Here is an 18,474-nt window from a genome sequence, read left to right as displayed (position 1 = left end):
CAGGGCAGCGCTGGGGTGGGTTTTAGTCATCACTCTCTTAACAGCCTCTTTCCTCTGAATTATATCCCACAGACAACGCAAGAAACAGGGTTCTTTAAAACACGTGAGGTTCGACAGCTAAGCTGCTTCTTTGAAAGATCCTTCATCTTCCACAGGCTTTGCATTTTTAAATTTTTTTAAGTTTTTAATCGCCTCTGATTGTTAAATTAGGAAGGAAGGTATTAAGGAAACCGCATTTAACCTTCTGCCTCTTCATGGCATGAAGCTGGCAGCCTCCCTCATGCCTAACTCCCATTTAGTTGGAAAGTTAGAGCTCCGTTAGGACTAGGTATCAGAGCAGTCCTAAGGAGGAAGCATGAAAAATGCCCAAGCGGGGAGAAGATTTCCAGAGCAACTAAATCTTTTTGAAAACTCAATTCATTAAACACTATCCATCCTAATAAAAGGTCTTGAGTACACCTGAAACCAACACAATACTGTAAATCAACTACACTTCAATTTAAAAAATACATTTTGGAATGCCCATTCTTCACATAAAAGATTAAAGAGTGTTCAGTATATAGGATCCAGGGTAAATTTTGATCTAATGTACATTTCCCTCAACTCTTTAAGACGCTTTACTAACATTAACAAATGCCATTAATTAATCTTGGCTTTGGTAAATTATAATTGATTTGCAAACAGAAAACCCGAGGTGGAGAGAGCAGCTCAGAATACATAAATATCCAGTTACCCCCGAAGACCCTCGGTTTGGCACTGTGAGTTTATCACTGATGGAAAAGAAAAAGCACAAATACATTTCTCTTGTTGTTATTAATGGCACTAAAGTCATGTTCCATAAATTATGTCTAGGAAGTGGAGAGAGATCGGGGAGGGAGGAGCCAGCAATATGTGTAAAAGGATAACTTACACTTTTTACTTTATAAGGCTCTGTATTATTTAAATGTTTACAAGCAAATGTATTCGTGTAACTTCTTACTCAAACTTTTAAAGGGTCACTTCTTCAGAAATAGACAATATCACAATTTTGGAAGGTTTTACAAAACTGTTTTTCTCTTTTTTATCCTATCAAGCTCCTAATCATTCATAAATTCAGTTAATTCACTCCAAAAAAAATCAATATTTATATTGTGGTACTATATTGCTCTCATAGCAATCGCCACCTTTTAATCCATTATATAGACAGCATTTATTAACAATTTACCTCCCTCCAGTTTTTAGAGCATCTTTATTCAAAAGTGTTTTTTTTTCTTTTTTTTTTTAAAAAAGTATATGTATTATGAAACAACCCCAGGTACACCCTAGGCAAAGATTATCCTTAGATGACAGAAAAGGGAACTAACATTTACTGAGCTCCCATGTGCCACGTACCATGTTAGATGCATAACTAGGGCTTAATCATCAACAGTCCAGTGAGGTAAGCATCATTATCCTCATTTTACAGGTGAGGAAACTAAAATTCACAGGACTTATGAAAACTTGCCCAACTTTCTCAATTAAGGGACCAGCGCCAATTTAAGCCTAGGTTCTCCAACTTGCTAACCCATCCTCTTTCTACTGGGTAACTTTTAATTGTTAGGCGAGAAAACTCCGGCTCTGGGTAGGAGAGTGCCCCTCCCATGTGAGTTCTGACATTCCTAAAAATATTAAGCTTTTATTATCACTCCTAACATTTAAAACTCACACCCCAAATTCCTTACCTCCTCTGACTCTGGCAAAAGCTTAAGAAATTCACGTAATGTCTCTGATCCATAATGCTCACTCTTTCCTTGATGAATATCTTCCACAATGGACAGAGGAGACCTTGAAAAGACAATGATCAGATTCCCTTTCACATTGGCTGGAGTGCCAAAGAAACACAAGCCAGGGGACATGAAAACAAACCCCCTCCACCCTCCCTTCCATTCCACCTCCTTCCCAGTCTGATGGGTGGTTTTGTGTCAGCGATCCTAAGAGCCCCACTGCCAGGGAAAGCAGGGATCCTGATACACCAGAGGCCCCTTTCCCCAGAAAACCATCCTCGGGCATCCCAGAGAGGGCGAAGGTAGCAACAACCACTGGGAGTCTTCTCTGGGAGAAGAAAAGCAGTTCTGTGGGACTCCTGGAGCCAGAGCCCTCTCCTTTCCACTTGAGGACACGTGAATTTAATAGTGTTTGACTCACCCATCCATCCTCCACTCATGGAGCCACACCTCAGGTGAATTTATAAATTCCCTGACATGTCAGGCATGGACAGATGCCCCAAGGTAATTCTGCCTGGACTCCAAGCCACCTGATTATGTTTTTATGGAGGAAAACAGCGGAAAGCGACACACACTTGGGGCCTCCTCAAGCCACGTGTCTAAAAACAATTTGAAAGTATGAGGGATGGCTTTCCCTCGTTAGAATCTGCGTTTTGGCTCACACCCACAGACTCTGATGCTGACGAGCAGGGATGTGACTAAAGTTTCAAATGTGTGCAAACATCTTACTTCTTAAACTGCTTTAGAAATATCCCAATGTTCATGCTTCGTTTTGCATCCAAGATAGTAATCTGGAAAAAAACAAAGACACGTAAGATCATTAAAGTATGAATAAGAAGAGTTGGAGGAAAGAAGAGAATTAAAACCTATCAAAATACAACACCAATTTTAATGTATAAGAGAGTAATTCCCAATATGTAAATCTGGTGATTAACTGATGCACCTAATATAGTTTTATGAATATCAAAATACTATTATCTCACCAAATTTGCTTTCTGCAATATGTATTTCCTTAATGGTAATAATTACATATATCTGGGCTTCCCTGGTGGCGCAGTGGTTGAGAATCTGCCTGTTAATGCAGGGGACACGGGTTCGAGCCCTGGTCTGGGAAGATTCCACATGCCGCGGAGCAGCTAGGCCCGTGAGCCACAACTACTAGGCCTGCGCATCTGGAGCCTGTGCTCCGCCACAAGAGAGGCCGCGATAGTGAGGGGCCCGTGCACCGCGATGAAGAGTGGCCCCAGCTTGCCGCCACTAGAGAAAGCCCTCGTCCAGAGACAACGACCCAACACAGCAAAAAATTAATTAAAAAACTAATAATTACATATATCTTTTTGGGTTTTTTTGGGCTGCACCATGTGGCTTGCAGGATCTTAGTTCCCTGACCAGGGATCGAATCTGGGCCTACATCAGTGAAAACGCTGAGTCTTAACCACTGGCCCACAGGGAATTCCCATATAGATCTATTTTAATATTGTATAATTTAAAATAAAGTATATTAACATTTTCTAAATTTTGCAATTTCCTCTTAGAATAGTAGAGTCCACATTTAAAAGCCCTAATTTGGAAATAGATGTCTTAGCATAGCAAGAATCATATGAAATTTGAACTCTGAAGCTATTGCAGAGTGAGTCCCAACCCTGAATCAGGGATGTAAAAGGACCAACACTGTTATTTTCAGAAACATAATAAAATTCTTAATATTTTTCTAAAGGAAAATTTTCTTTTCATTGGGAAAGAATATGTATGTCCAGCAGCCCTTTTAGGAGGAGGTAAGAAAGCGTCCTACACTTTATTTACTCAGAATTTAAAAAGAAAAACTTTTGTGCTGTATTTTACCAAGTCTAAGATGCGTTGTTTTTGTTTTTTGGCATATGAATATCTCTGGAATCAGGATATGTCTTATAATATATGGATCATCTTTGATTTAATAAAATATGGTGGCCATTCTAAGGTACCATCCAAACCCAGATTTTGGCTGCAATAGATTTAAGCTGTTCAGAATTACAGTAGTCTCCCCTTATCCACAGTTTCAGTCACCCTAGGTCAACAGAAATCTGAAAATATTAAATGCAAAATTCCAGAAATAAACAATTCATAAGTTTTAAACTGTGTGCTCTTCTGAGCAGAGTAATGAAATCTGAAATCTCACGTCTCGGGACGTGAATCATCCCTTTGTCCAGCATATCCTGTCCGTTAGTCACTTAGTAGCCACCTTGGTTATGGGGTTATTGTCACGGTACCACAGTGCTTGTTCTCAAGTGACCCTTATTTTACGTAGTAATGACCCCAAAGTGCAGGAGTAGTGATGATGGCAACTTAGATATGCCAAAAAGAGGCTGTAGGGAGCTTCCTTTAAGGGAAAAGGTGAAAGTTCTCAATAAGGAAAGAAAAAACTTGTATGCCAAGGTTGCTAAGATCTACGGTAAGAACGAATCTTCCATCCATGAAATTGTGAAGAAGGAAAAAGAAATTCTTGCTAGTTTTGCTGTTGCACCTTGAACTGCAAAAGTTAGAGCCACAGTGCGAGATAAGCGCTTCGTTACAATGGAAAAGGCATTAAATTTGTACAAGATATTTTGAGAGAGAGACCACATTCACATAACTTTTATTATAGTACGTTGTTATTGATGAAATAAAAATTCGTATTCTAAGGCAAATCAAGGAAAATGTAAACATAAAAATTTTTCTCTGCCCTTTGGCCTCCTCTTTCCCCTCTACAGGCATTGCGTATCTGCCTTATGCATCGACCAAACCTCTCCATCAGCAGAAATACCTGCTCAACCATAAAGAGCAACATTCTCCTGGCATCAACAAGATAACTCCTTAGGAGATAACCTTCCTTCTTAATCTTGTAAGGGGCCACCATGACCTATGACCCACTATTCGCTTTGTACGGGTAGATCTGGACTGTGTAAACTGTCAATAATACGTCATTTAATGCACAGTCCTCTGTCTCAAAAATTTATACAACTGTGCTTTGACCTCTAATGGGCAGAACAGTTCTCAGAGCTTTCTGAGAGGCTCTCCCGGGTTATAATCCTCAATTTGGCTCAAATAAAATGTTCTGTCTTTCTTAGATCAGCTGATCCATTTTTGTTCGCTGACATTATTGTTGGTCTATTTTGTTATTCCTTATTGTTGTTAATCTCTTATGGTGCCTAACTGATAAATTAAACTTTATCATAGTTGCATATGTGTAGAAAAAACACAGTACAGATCTTCCTCGACTTATGTCCAGATAAACCCACCATAAATTGAAAATACTGAAAAATACATTTAATACACCTAATCTACCGAACATCACAGCTTAGCCCAGCCTACTTTAAACGTGTTCAGAACCTTTACATTAGCCTACAGTTAGGCAAAATCATCTAACACAAAGCCTATTTTATAATAAAGTGTGGAACATCTCATGTAATTAATGGGATACTGTACTGAAAGTGGAAAACAGAATGTCTGTCAGTGTATCGATTGTTTGCCCTTGTGATCACATGGCTGATGGGAGCTGCTGCACCACCATTGCCCCAGCATCACAAGAGGGGCTGTACCGCAAATGGCTAGTGGGGAAAGATCAAAACTCAAAATTCCAAGAACGGCTTCTACTGTATGCCTGTTGCTCTCACACCATCATAAAGGAGAAAAATCTTAAGTTGAACCATCATGGGACCATCTGTGTATATAGGGTTTGGTACTATCCACGGTTTCAGGCATCCTCTGGGGGTCCTGGAACGTATCCCCCGCAGATAAGGGAGAACTACTGTAATAATTTGGAAGGGTTTTATCAGACTAAAATTTAGACAGAATCTTTTTTCAGGGGGTGGGTATTGTTAAATACAGAAGCCATTTCTTTGGAAGTAAATATCCAGGATACATGGAAGAAAGATAACCTTAAAAGTCCGCAATTTTCCCCATTTGTTTTTTGGAAAAGGGAGACGAGCGAAATAGGAATGTTGTTATAAGGCTCTTTCTTTCCAAAAGTACGTGATACACTGTGAACAAATAAGAATCAGGTTTCAGATTAAATTCCCGATCTCCGGGCCTGCTTCTAAGTTTATAAGAGGCAACAAGTCTGTTAACCAAAGTTAATGGGACTTCCTGGCTAGAAGGTTAAATTTTTACAAGAGTGTGGTTGCCTTCTTTTGAAGACTAATCTTAAACAATCACATTATTTACTGTCCTAGGGGTTTATTTCATGTTAACACAATCACCTGCCAGCCATAAACTAAACTCCCAAGCTAAAAGGACAGGCTCCTTGTTGGAATCCTACCCAGGGATTACAGTTCAAGTTCAGTGTAAAGGGAGGGGAGAGGAGAGGGGAAAGAAAGGGTGAGAATAAAACCTGTCAAACTTAACATCCTTTAAGAGGAAAGCTTTTACCAAAGAGAGGAATCTAAATTTAAGACAGAAACTATGTGCTTATTATAATTCACAAATTACAAAGTAGGAGCATGTGCATTGACCTGGCTATATATATACATATATCCGAAGAGCTTTCTCTGCACTCACTCCTATCCAGAATGGGGGAAAAACTTTTTATATTTTTTCATTAAATTACCACCTCCTGCTACATTTAACCCTTGACAGCAGCACCCTCTCCGCCTCCACACCCAAGCCCCACCCTCATCCTCTTCACCCCTCAACCCTCTGGGACTCTGTATCCTCAGCCTAGATCCATAGCTATTATTGCTGGAAAAGTGGTGGAGAAACTACTATTATTGTTCCTATTTGACAGATAAGGAAACTGAGCCTCAGAGATGTCATTTTATACCTTCCCCAAAGCAATACTGAACTGAAATGCCCCAGGGTCTCTCTGGTTCCTGTTCACTCTAGTTCCTGTGACTTTCAATATTGCTGCAGATATAGGAGAACAGAGAAGTAGGGAAGGTTCCCCACCAGCCCAGTATACACATTGGGATGCTTCTCTGGGAATGGGGGCAGACCTGCAGAGAGCCATCCACGGGGCCTGGCCGAGGCCCCTGGTGACCCCAGAGTTGTATCTGTGGGACGAAGGCCAGGACTCACGTTCTCACCAGCTGAGACGGCCGCTGGGAGTGGAGCTCAGGCAGGGAGTGGAGCTCAGGCCGCGGGGAGCACAGGGGGCCACGTCTGGGGCAGCAGCTGTGTCACCAGCGAGGAAACTGGTCACTAATTTAAGGGAATCCAGCAATACTCCTAAGGGAAAACCTGGGCTGGCCATCGCTGAGCAGCGTAAGGGGGAAAACAAAGCCCAGCGCCTCCTCCAAACCACAGGAAAATGAGACAGTCGATAAGGGCAGGGACAGTGCCCTTCTCTCCGGGCATCCTCAGCTCTGCCCAGTGCACGGGCAGTCTCCTCTCAGAGGGCATCACACTCGGCCTTCTAAAGCGGTGTTATTACACGGTCCTTTAAAGAGGGTTATCACTACATGTGTAAATTAGCTTATCTTACTTCCCAAAGGCTTGCCGGCAGTTCAGACGCCCAAGCGTGTGCAGCTAGAGGTGCTTTTGAGTCACTCCCAGAAGCACACTCCTCGCGGACTGCATAGGTGGAGACAAACAACCCTGCGAACAGGGGTGAACTTACCCGGCCCCTCCCTCCCCACCAGTTCAATTCATCCGTACCTACTCTTCTGGACACCGCAGGCCTGCTGAGGCAGGTGTACTCAGCACGTACAGAGCTCATGGCCTGTCCCATTAAAGGCCCACCCAAGAGTTACGCCATCCCTGGTGAACAGGGGAGCAAAGACGTCAGGAGATGTGCTTAGCTCATCCACGGCAAAGACGTCCCACCCGCTCTCGTAACAGTCTCCCCACGGGCTGCCAGGCGGTGGGGCTGTTCAGATCCCTCTGAGGCACTGAAACATCAGTGCTGCGTGCTCAGGGCAGCATGTGAATGGCTACACCCCCAGCCCCACCTGTTCAAACCTCCATATAAGCTCTCCTCCTTTTCTTCTTCTGCAATTCTTGCACTCTCATCCATCCACCACAAAATCTGCCTCCCATATTCGTTAAAGGAAGAAGGAACTTTTCTTTTTTAGTTGTGGTAAAATACACATAACAGTTACCATCTTAACCGTTTTTAAGTGCACAGTTCAGTGGCAATAGGTACATTCACACTGTTGTGGAATCATCACCACCATCCGCCTCCAGAACCCTTCATCTTGCAAAACTGAAACGCTGTCCCCATTAAACACTAACTCCCCACTTCCCCTCCCCACCCCCTGGCAGCCACCATTCTACTTTCTGTCTCGGTAAATCGGACTACTCTGGGTACTTCATATAAGTGAAATCATACAGTATTTGTCCTTTGGTGACTGATTTATTTCATTTAGCGTAATGTCCTTAAGGTGGAAGAAGAAATTCTTAAATCACTTTAGCTTCAGTTTGTCAAAGGAGGCTTCCTTACCTACTTAAGTAACACTAAATAGTAGTTATTTCAATCCTATGTCAGATCCGAAAAGCAATATTTAAAAAATCTTCCTGTATCCGCTAATATAGACTTAGCTTTTGGGTTCTGATGGTTTTTCATTCTTTTTAAATTTTTGGTTGGCTATTCATTGGGTAATGTCCCTCCCCCAGCTCTGAGGAAAAGAATGATAGTCCAGTTGAAGCTTTTTTTTCCCTTTCAAATACTCTACCTAGTTCTATAGTTCTCAACTGAGCATGTCTCAGAATTCTAGAACATTCTGGGACCATAACAAAAGTTGACAAAGAATGACTGATACCTGAATTACTGTGTGGGAGAATAACATTACTTTTCATAAACTTAGAAAAACCAATCTTCCTTCCTTCCTCTCTCTTTCCTGTCTTCTCTTTTTCTAATAAGCAATTTTTATTATTTCTTATGTGGGATAATTAACTAACACTAATTGTAATATTACCACAGACACCATAGTGAATGACCTCAAGTGTTTCAATGTTTGCATTTTCTTTTTCATTTTTAAATTTCAGTTTTATGGAGGTATAATTGACAAATAAAACTGTAAGATATTCAAGGTGCACATCACGGTGATTTGATATATGTATACACTATATCCTTGTATACACTCCCTCCATCACCTCACATATTTACTTATTTATTTATTTATTTTTTGCTGAGAACAATTAAGTTCTACTCTTTTAGCAAATTTCAATTACAGAATACAGTGTTATCAACTATAGTCACCGGGTTTCACATTATGTCCTTAGACCCTATTCATATTATTGTGTTTTCTCTGTGAACCCCTATTTTGACTTATCATAGTGATACCTTATAAGATAGCCTCTTTGCTCCCTTGGTTCAGTTCTGTCAGTTCAGTTTACTTTCTTTGGAGGATACCAAATGGCTAGGGCTGTCCTTGCCTTGAGAGCATTTCAGATTCTGTAGGGAGACAAGGGTAGCCCCAACTAACCAGCTCTGAGGGGCTGAAGAGCAGTGCTAACAGATGGATGGCGGCTTCTCAAACGTGAGATCACCAAACTCGGAAAAGAAGGTGGAGTTTGAGTTGAATCTCTTTATTATTATCCCCAGTAATACCCTTTGTTATTTCTAATTACTTTACAAGTTTATTATTGTAACATCTGTAGCTTCTTCAAGTAAATTTTTGTCTAGCAAAGAGAAAAAACCACTTCCCCCTTTACTACATGTTCTAACTTACTATTTCAGATGTTGTTCTACCTAAATTCAGCCATTCCCAAACCCAGCTCTTCCCTGTCTCCCAGTAACTTCTTCCTTCGTAGTATAACGGAACTTATTTGTAGTCCTTTACAGGCCCTTTACAGCCGGAGCCAACCTCATAATGGCAGGCCATTTCTGTAGGAGGTTATTACATTTCAAGGGAACATAATCTGATCCGTGGCATGTCTGAGGCTTCAGAATTATGAGCTGTGTGGCAGCAGATGGGAAGGCCACGTTTCCAGGCTCAGGATGGGTCCTTCGGCCAAACACGCTATGTGTATGTATTCTCCAGTCCACACAGTTTCAACCCTGGACTCTACTTTCTACAGAGTGAATTGGAAGATTTATTACTGGTCCATGTTAGACTATCATTCTGCTGCACTGTAACTTCTTTAAAGAAAATCTAATGAGGGAAGAAAACAGCATGTACTATAGTCTTTTACCAAAAAAAAAAAAAGTATATATAACACTTCAAGCCATGTTGGAGATAGCATGAAAAATGGAAACTAATTCTGGGTAACCCTCTGTGATGTGACAATATTATCTAATCTTCCCTTAAATCCATCCACCTACACTACTCATCCTACCTGAGTACTGAGAAGTTGAAGAGTTAGATTATCTTATGATACACAGTCATGGCAGTTTAATTTTTCTTTCTAGACTGCTATCTCGCAGATTAGAACCTACATGTGTTAAAGATAACTGCACACCCACCATTCATAGCAGCATTATTCACAAAAGCCAAAAGGTGGAAGCAACCCAAGTGTCCATCAACAAATGACTGGATAAACAAGATGTGATATATACATACAATGGAATATTATTTAGCCTTAAAATTCTGGTACATGCTACAACGTGGATGAACCTTTAGGACATTATGCTGAGTAAAACAGTCCAGTCACAAAAAGACAAATACTGGGACTTCCCTGATGGTCTAGTGGTTAAGACTCCGCTCTTCCAATGCAGGGGGTGTGGGTTCGATCCCTGGTTAGGGAGCTAAGATTCCACATGCCACGTGGCCAAAAAAAAAAACACAACTCTTCTGAAACTCTTAAATGGTTCCTTTAAAAAAAAAAAAAAAGACAGATACTGTGTGAGGTACCTAGAGTACTCAGGTTCATAGAGACAGAAAGTAGAAGGGTGGCTCCCAGGGGCTGGGGGGAGGGGGGAATGGGGAACAGCGTTTCAGTTTGCGAGATGCAGAGGATTCTGTGGATGGATAGTGATGGCAGCCTTCCAACAACGTGGATGTTTCTGTGCCACTGACCTGTACGCTTACAAATTGTTAAGAGGGTGAATGTTATGTTACATATATTTTCCCACCATTTAAAAAATAATTGTTCAGTTTCAGGTTTTTTCTTTTTTTAAAGTTAAAGAAAAACAAACAAAAGAGTAAAGAAATGTACCTAGGGTGGAGAGAGGCAAAAAGAAAGATTCTTTCTACCTGAATTTTAGATCTGGCCTAAGAAATGGACTTCTCTGCTTCTGCCATAGGTGGGAAAAGATGCCACACACCCTGCCACTTCCTTCCATCAGTGGGTCTTAACCCCTCTTGAAGTCACTAACATAAAGCAGCAAGTTCCACACAGCCCCCTGAACTATCACCGGCCAAATAAACGTCCCCAGTTTATAAAGGACACTGCCCATTCTAACCTGGTCAGCTGCCTCCCCAGGAGCGTGATCAAGCCAGACCCCCTTCTGTGTGTGACAGGGGCTTTCCTGAGACATGAGCTCCGTCTCCATGCGCCCATCCACTCTTTCCTTTAAAATGCTTCAAGGCCAGTAAGTAGAGCTAGGAAACACTGGTGAGCATGACCTACTGCCCAGCAAGGAGCCTCTGCTGGAAGCTGGGGCAGAGGCCAGTGTACTAAGGAAATGACTTCTTGCTCCTTCTGATACTGAAAGGATGCACTGAGAAATCAAAGGCCTTTGCATAAAGGAAAGAGCAAGGAAGGCCAGGTTCAGCACAGGAGGGCACTAAGGATGTCCTGAAGACTTCCTCACAAATCATCTCACAGCTTACGCCTAATTCTAGTCCTAGGATTCTCCACATTTTATAATAAATAGACTCTTGGCTATTTCAACAGGGGACCACACCGCCAGCTTCAAGGGCCCCCAAGTGAATTCCTGAGCCAGACAGAGAAAAGAGGTCAATACTGTCAGCTCAAGAATTCAATAATGCAGAGAGCTGCTACTTCATTCCAGAGCCCTGCCTGCCCACGCTCTTATCTAGTCAGCTCTATCTTTGACCTATTTTCTCTGCTCCTTTACAACAGATTAAAAAATGATGCATTTCTGTTGCCCCCCTTTTTTTTGTGGTGGGGGGACAGCATTCTTTTCTTTTAACCCCGGTTTCCTAATTATTTCTTCTAGCAAATAGAGGTTTCTTAATTTACTTTCATGTTTCTAACCAGAGAGTACTTAGAAATGTAATTTTTTACTCAGTTTCTATGATGTTCGGTGACCTGTAGCTCTGAAGCCATGCTTTCACTTACCTTCTTATAACTTGCTAGCTTTATTTTATTTTTTTTTAAAGATTTTTTTCGATGTGGACCATTTTTAAAGTCTTTATTGAGTTTGTTACAATACTGCTTCTGTCTTTTTTTGTTTTGGCTTTTTAGCCACAAGGCACGTGGGATCTTAGCTCCCCGACCAGGGATCGAACCCGCACCCCCTGCGTTGGAAGGCGAAGTCTTAACCACTGGACCTCTAGGGAAGCCCTAACTTGCTAGCTTTATATTTTCCTCAAAGCAACACAGTTCCTGTTCACTGGAAATGTGCTTTGCAGAAAGTCTATCTGAAAATAGCTTTATGCTTTGGCTCTCTGGAATCTGTTCCACAATGGCCAACACTTAATTCAGAGATCCGAAGAACGAAGGCCACCTCACAACACTTGTGGAACGAAAGCTGGAGGGAAAAATAAAGATAAAAGTCTAAGGATGTACACTATTTAATGATGTTATTAAATAAAAGGCACTTTGTCTCAGAAACCTCCAGTTAATCTCAGGTAACTGAGTTCAGGAGCTCAGGTTTTTGTTTCAATGGCGACTCATAATACTGGGCTTCAGCAGAATTGCTCCACCAGGGGAAACCAGGCAGATGTGCTGGAGGCAAGGTGCTGCCGGGAGGCCAGGAGCGAGGCCTCCAGATAGCATGTTCCCCGCATGAGGTCACCATCCTCTGGGACATCTGCCAGGATACGGCTTGCATGCCTCTCACACTTTTTTGCTACTCAGCTCAAGCTCATCATTTCCAAAGCACGTTCACTTGCATTATCTTATTTCTCAGTGATTCTAGCAGGTTTTGAAATGTACACACGTCCCCAAACACAAAACAGTACAGTGTGGGGAGAACCATCCCTCCGTGGACCATTCTTACCTCTTCTCTGCCCTCCCTGAAGGACGAATTTAAAGGCCCTCCTCGCCCAGAAGGGGAAGACTTGGTGGTATTTTCTTGCTGCCCAAACAGCTCCTCGACGCTCTTTGTATCAATTTGGTAGTGATGCTGCTCCCTGGCTGCCAAGGTCCAGATGTTGGTTTTGCCACGAACTTGCTCCTCTGGAATGGTTTTCCAAAAAAAGCTCCTTATCCGCTTTTTCTTACCGAGGTGGCTGTAGCCGTTCAGGTGAGAGGTTGGGGGTAGTCCTGGGGGGGGAGGGGGGACCGGAGGCCCCCCAGGCAGTGGAGGGGGAGGGGGAGGGGGAGGGGGAGGAAACCCTTTCCCTGAGTATGGGCATGGTGGAGGTGGAGGGGGTAGAGGAGGAGGTGGTGGTGGCGGCGTTTGCCCAATCATGAATCCAGCTGTCGTGGCAATATTCCCATTTCCTTTATCACTGACCAAGGAGACACAATTCATAACGTGCATAGTACTGTTGCCTTCTAAGGAGATAATTTCTTGACCTTGGGGAAGCAGACAAGCAGACACCGACATCAAATTTGTGTCATACTTTTCCGCCCGCTAGTCTGCCGCCAGAGCAAAGGCAACTGCGTTGTGTGTCATCTTCCAAACCTGCAAAGATAAAACAACTTTAAAATCAGTGCAGGAAAACATTGCTATACTAGCGACTCCCTTCCGAGGCCAGTGCCAGTCCTCCCAGAGTAGTTGGATATTAAAATCAATGAGGGGCCACACATCCAAAAGAGAACTAAAAGGGACTAATACTTTTCTAAATGTGGACCAAATTTTACTACCTGGAAATGCTGCCAAAGCGGCGGCAATAAATCCAACCTGGAAACCTTCCATTCATCAATAAAACACATATTTACCAAGAACCCGCAATAGGTTCGGCAAGTACTGCTCACTTTCTGAACACGCTACTTGTTCATTAACTGGCTCGTTTTCTCTGGGCAGTGGATCCCCAACCCCTGGGGAAATTACCCAAATGGCTGCAGCCCTAGTGACTCTGTCTTTTTCCAGTACGGACATGTCCCCTACCCATTAGTGGGTCAAAGGGCATCCTCCACCTTGCACATAATAGGCAGGGCATTCGGGGATGATAAAATAATTGCCAAACTCCTTCCCCTGGAGTCAGTGCCATCGTCTTCTCCCTACACTTGGTGATGCTGCTCCCTCGCAAACAGAGAAAAGAACGCCGGACACGAAGACAAAAGGTTCCGGCTCTAAATCAAGCTTTACTGCTTATAATTTTAGAAAAGCCATTTTCCTCACTAGATTTGGAGTTTCTCACTTGTAAAATCAGGAGGTTGGCACTGACCTCCACCGTCACTTCCGATGCGATCGTTTTGGGTTCTGGTTAAGCTCTCTGGAGCTTAACTCTCTGGAAACCACCAGAACTTCTCAGTGCCTCTTCTGCTCCTTCTGTGACGCTACCAGCAGAGGAGACACACACACACAAGGGGATGCTGCCCGAGTCACTCCTGCCACACGGTTACCCCTTCCACTCGGTCACTGACTTATCTTGGTGGCTTGGGTTTTTATTGACCTTTAAATATTCGTTTTTGTTCATTTGTTGTGGACCTGAAGTGAAAACAGGGGTCAAAATAACTACAGGTCTTCAGATGTGAGGACAGGTAAGTGGAGATGTAGAACACGGGGCCCCGTGTAGGCTTGTGGAATGAGCACCCCAACTATTCGGGTGTGTGAAAAGGGGGCTGTTTCATCCAGGTCATAAAGGGTCATGTGGAGGGGCTTTTTACACTGGACTTCTGAGAGGAATTAGCTTTCTACAACATTACTGTTCAAAGCTCATAGTTACACATCTTCAGCAAACAATGCAGAATTCTACAGGAGTAAATGGTCTGATATCACTAATTCAAATATTATTAAATCTTTTACACAGAATCATACACAAAAGGCAGGACTGCCTTGGGAGTAAGAGGAGAGACTCCAAGAACAGACTGCTTTTCCTCAGATCCCAGTTCTGCTACTTCTTTAGGTGTGCAACCTGGGGTGAGGTAGTTTATCTAACCTATGTTTCAGCATCCTCCTCTATACTATAAGCATATACCATTCCATTGGTTTGTATGAGAATAAATGAGCTCATATGTGTACACCCTTACCAAGATGGTACATAGTTAGCCATTATTAACAACTGGTGTCACAGGTACATACGATTTCTCTTTATTTTCACAGGCACTACATTTGCTTTAAAATATGTATTGGGTTTATAGGTAAAACGCTAGGTTACCCTTGGCTACTAGAATCATACCTTTAATATTTCCATTCTCTGCTTCCTAAGTTACTAGGTTTGTGAGCTCTGTCCCTTTTCAATATTCAGTGATAGTATATTGTTATCTCTACATTACAAGAACACATGTTTTTATGAAACATTTAAATATTTAAGTTCTGGAAATTACGTATGGGTAGAAAATAGCATTTCCAACTATTTACTGGATAATTTTTTTTTTTTAGCATTTTAACCGCTTTTAAGTGTACATCAGTGGCATTAAGTACATTCGCAGTGCTGTGCAGTGTTATCATGGGATAATGTTTTAGAAAGTAAAACTGAAAATATTTCTCCAAGTCAACTTACAGCTCACTTGAGATGCAACTAGCTTTTAAAAGGAGTTTTCATAATTATCATTAGGGGCATAACTAGGCTGCTTTCATAGTTGGCATCCCTAAAGCACATGACTCACTGTCAATTACAGTTTATAGTTAGATCTGAACTCTTCTTTTCTCAAGCCTGTACAGGTAATCTTGGCAGTTTATCCTTACATATTTTAAAATACTTCTGTACATGAAATATCTCATGTATTGAAGAATTGCTAATCCTCCAATTCACCTCCAGTTCCAGATATGCTGACTTGTTTATAGATTGTCTCTGTTAAGAACGGTGATAAGCTAAAAAAGTCTCCAACCTAGAGAGCAATAACTCATTCAGTGCTGCATTAGTATATGCACAGCTGTGCCATTAAACCTCACAGAGCAAATGTAGAGATACTAAGAAAGAGTGAAAGAGACTATGCCCTCGGAGGTCGTGCAACACCATCTTCTAATACCAAAGCCCCAAAGCATGTGAGTCCTTTTGAGTATAGTCTGTTTTGCAGAGGAAGTACCAGATTAAAGCTTGTCAAAGTGAAAAGTGACACACGTTAGCTATGCATCAGCAGGATTCTAACCACTGTCACGTCTTAAGAAAGAATGTTATTTTAGAAAGTTAAAGGAACAAAAGAAAATTTACAACATTGTTCCTGGTATGTTGTCTGGCTAATTTTTTCCCAGGGTAACATACAAGGATCCTAGGCCCCCAACAGCTTCTAATGAATGAGCTCTCCAGCAATGATTAGCTAAGATGCTAATGCTTTTACTACAAGCCTCAATAGGGCTTTGATAGGGTTTCCCCCTTGGGCCAGGATTTCCAATGTCAAAGAGATGGCAGGAAAAAGAGAGTGCAGACACACATTCTAACCCTTTCCACAGTCTCGCGAGATATTAAAACAGAGGATACACAAAGAATATTCGATTTACTATGGTACTGTCCGCAGTAAAGATGCAAACGCATACTCTCCCAATGTGCTAGGAGAACATAGGTGATGCAGCAGCCCCAGAGACGGCTGTTTCACACAGCGGGCAGCCGCCGGCAAGGACAATGGAATTAGCCTTAGGCTGTATCTGGAAAATGTCAAGTGTCCCATCAATCTCCCCAGGGCAAACAGAGACAGGCTTGTATTTAGCATCTCACCTACAGGTTGGGGACCTCAGCAGCAGCAGGGGGGGCGGCTGCTAAGGTTGACAAATGACCAGCCCTGAGTAAACTGCACAGCTGTCACAGTAAGTCTCTGAAGATGAGAACTTCTCTTTGAGTCCCCTGGGTGCTAATCATGACCCACTGGGGGTAAGTCCCCGTGAAGGCCCCTCCTGGGGAGGCTACTAGCTCAGCTGAGCATCTCCCAACTGTGTGGATTTTTAATAAGGGGATGTTGTGGCCATGTACCTAGCTTTTAGCTGCTCAGCAAGCAAAAAGTCTTAGAATGAGAAGAATAAGCGTCGTCAAAGAAGCCCTGGGGCCCCTCCTAAACTCTCTTGCCTAAATAGCCAGGATTACTTTGCTCGTGGTGTCAGAAACATCGTTGAAGCTCTATTCTCTTCAAGGGAGTGGGTGGGAGGGAAGAAAAGAGTAAGTATGCTTAATTTCACAGTGTATTTAGGAGGAAAACACGTTTCTGAAAGTCCGTTTAGGGCTCAGAGCTCTCCTGAAAAACGGTTGCTCAGCCGGTCAGCAATAATCAGAAGTAAACGCCACACCAGAAAAACCTTTTCCCCTTGATTCCTGACATGTGTCACAGATGAGGTGGGATCAGGAAAGGCTGGCCCACACCCTTCTGATGACAAACGGGGGCAGAGCAAGCCGGGTGTGGAGGAGAGGCAGAGGAACACACGGCCCTATTTTATTGGGGGGAGAAGAGAGGGTGGGGAAGGGACAGGCCATTTTTAAATATGGAGTTTTTGCTCTCCACCAACTCACTGGGAACAGGCTCCTCCCCAACCACCTATCTTTCAAAATCTTTCTGGATTATTGAACACAGCACGTCAACCCCACAGTCAAACCAGAGCTGGCAACATCCAGCTCTTCACCTTGGCACTCTCGCCAGCAGTGGAAGGACCCAAGATGTTTCCAGTCCGCGCGTTTAATCTGCCGCCGCACAACATAAACAATCCACAGATGCCCCCGAGCGCAACACCCTGGGAGCAGAGGAAAAAACGCCTGTTTCTGAATGTGCATTTTCAGCTTCTCTCAATGTCCCCAAACAAAGCAAACGGGTGCCAAAGGATGCTCTAGAGAGGAAAGGAAGCGCTCGCGACTCATTCCAGGAAGACAACTGTGGGTCAGGAGACGAGAGGGGGGTCACAGACGGCCGAACAGCAGGCGCAGTTTCTGTGCAAACAGCTGTTTGAAAAAGGACTCCTGGGTCCTGAAGAAACTCGGCGTGGGGGACACCGGGGGCCCGATTTCTTTCGCAGAGTCTGGACGCCCTAGGTCTCTGAAGTGGCGGGTGGTCCACCGCGTCCTTCCGCCCCCAACCCTCGGCCCGCGTCCCGCCCCTGCCACTCACCAAAGCGCCACAGGCTCGGCCGCACGAAAGGCTCGGAGGGCGCCGCGTCCGTCCGAGTCCCCGGGGAGTCCGCGGGCCGCCAGCCCCAGCGCGTCCTTATCTGGGCGGCTGCGGAAGGAGTGAGAGAGCGGGCGCCGGTGCGCGGCCCAGACAGACGCCCACACGCGCCGCGTAGGCTCTGCGGCGGGGCCGAGGCGCGCGCCGGGGAAGGGCCGCCGCCCGCCGCGCGAGGACACGCGGGTCCACTGGGCGGACGCCGGGGCACGGCGGAACCCTCTACCTCCCGCGGGCACCGAGCGCGCGCGCGTCCTCAGGCAGAAGCTTAGTGGAGCGGCAGCCGCACTAGCTCGCCCCTCCCGGAGCCCCGCAGGGATCGCCGGCCCCGCCCCTCGCCTCGAGGGCCCCCGCCTCCCCCGCGGATCCCCGACGCCCCGCCCCCTTCGCGGGGGCCGCCGAACCTGGCTCCTCCGAGCGGAGTGGGGGGCTCACTAGGGAAGGTGTCACTGTGCTTGAAGCGAAAGGGGGATCTCCCAGTTTGCGGGCTCCGCCCCCTCCTCGAACCTCCGCGGCGACA

The 18,474-nt window shown here is 44.0% G+C and overlaps 1 protein-coding gene across 1 annotated transcript in view; it reads right to left on the bottom strand.

The window, feature by feature from the left end:
- The window catches only part of FHDC1 (FH2 domain containing 1), a 38,619-nt gene extending 20,506 nt beyond the window's left edge, over window positions 1–18,113 (bottom strand). The window contains 5 exon segments of the mRNA XM_060147812.1: window positions 1,701–1,803; window positions 2,472–2,533; window positions 12,763–13,392; window positions 14,099–14,361; window positions 17,901–18,113. Coding sequence (XP_060003795.1) covers window positions 1,701–1,803; window positions 2,472–2,533; window positions 12,763–13,314 — 717 coding nt within the window. The 5' untranslated portion in view covers window positions 13,315–13,392; window positions 14,099–14,361; window positions 17,901–18,113.
- Window positions 18,114–18,474: the final 361 nt, after the last annotated feature.

This window comes from Lagenorhynchus albirostris, chromosome 4 (assembly GCF_949774975.1).
Source record: "Lagenorhynchus albirostris chromosome 4, mLagAlb1.1, whole genome shotgun sequence".
NCBI classification, from domain to species: domain Eukaryota; kingdom Metazoa; phylum Chordata; class Mammalia; order Artiodactyla; family Delphinidae; genus Lagenorhynchus; species Lagenorhynchus albirostris.
The sequence above is the reverse complement of the archived record's forward strand: the minus strand, read 5'-3'. Positions and strand labels throughout refer to the sequence as shown.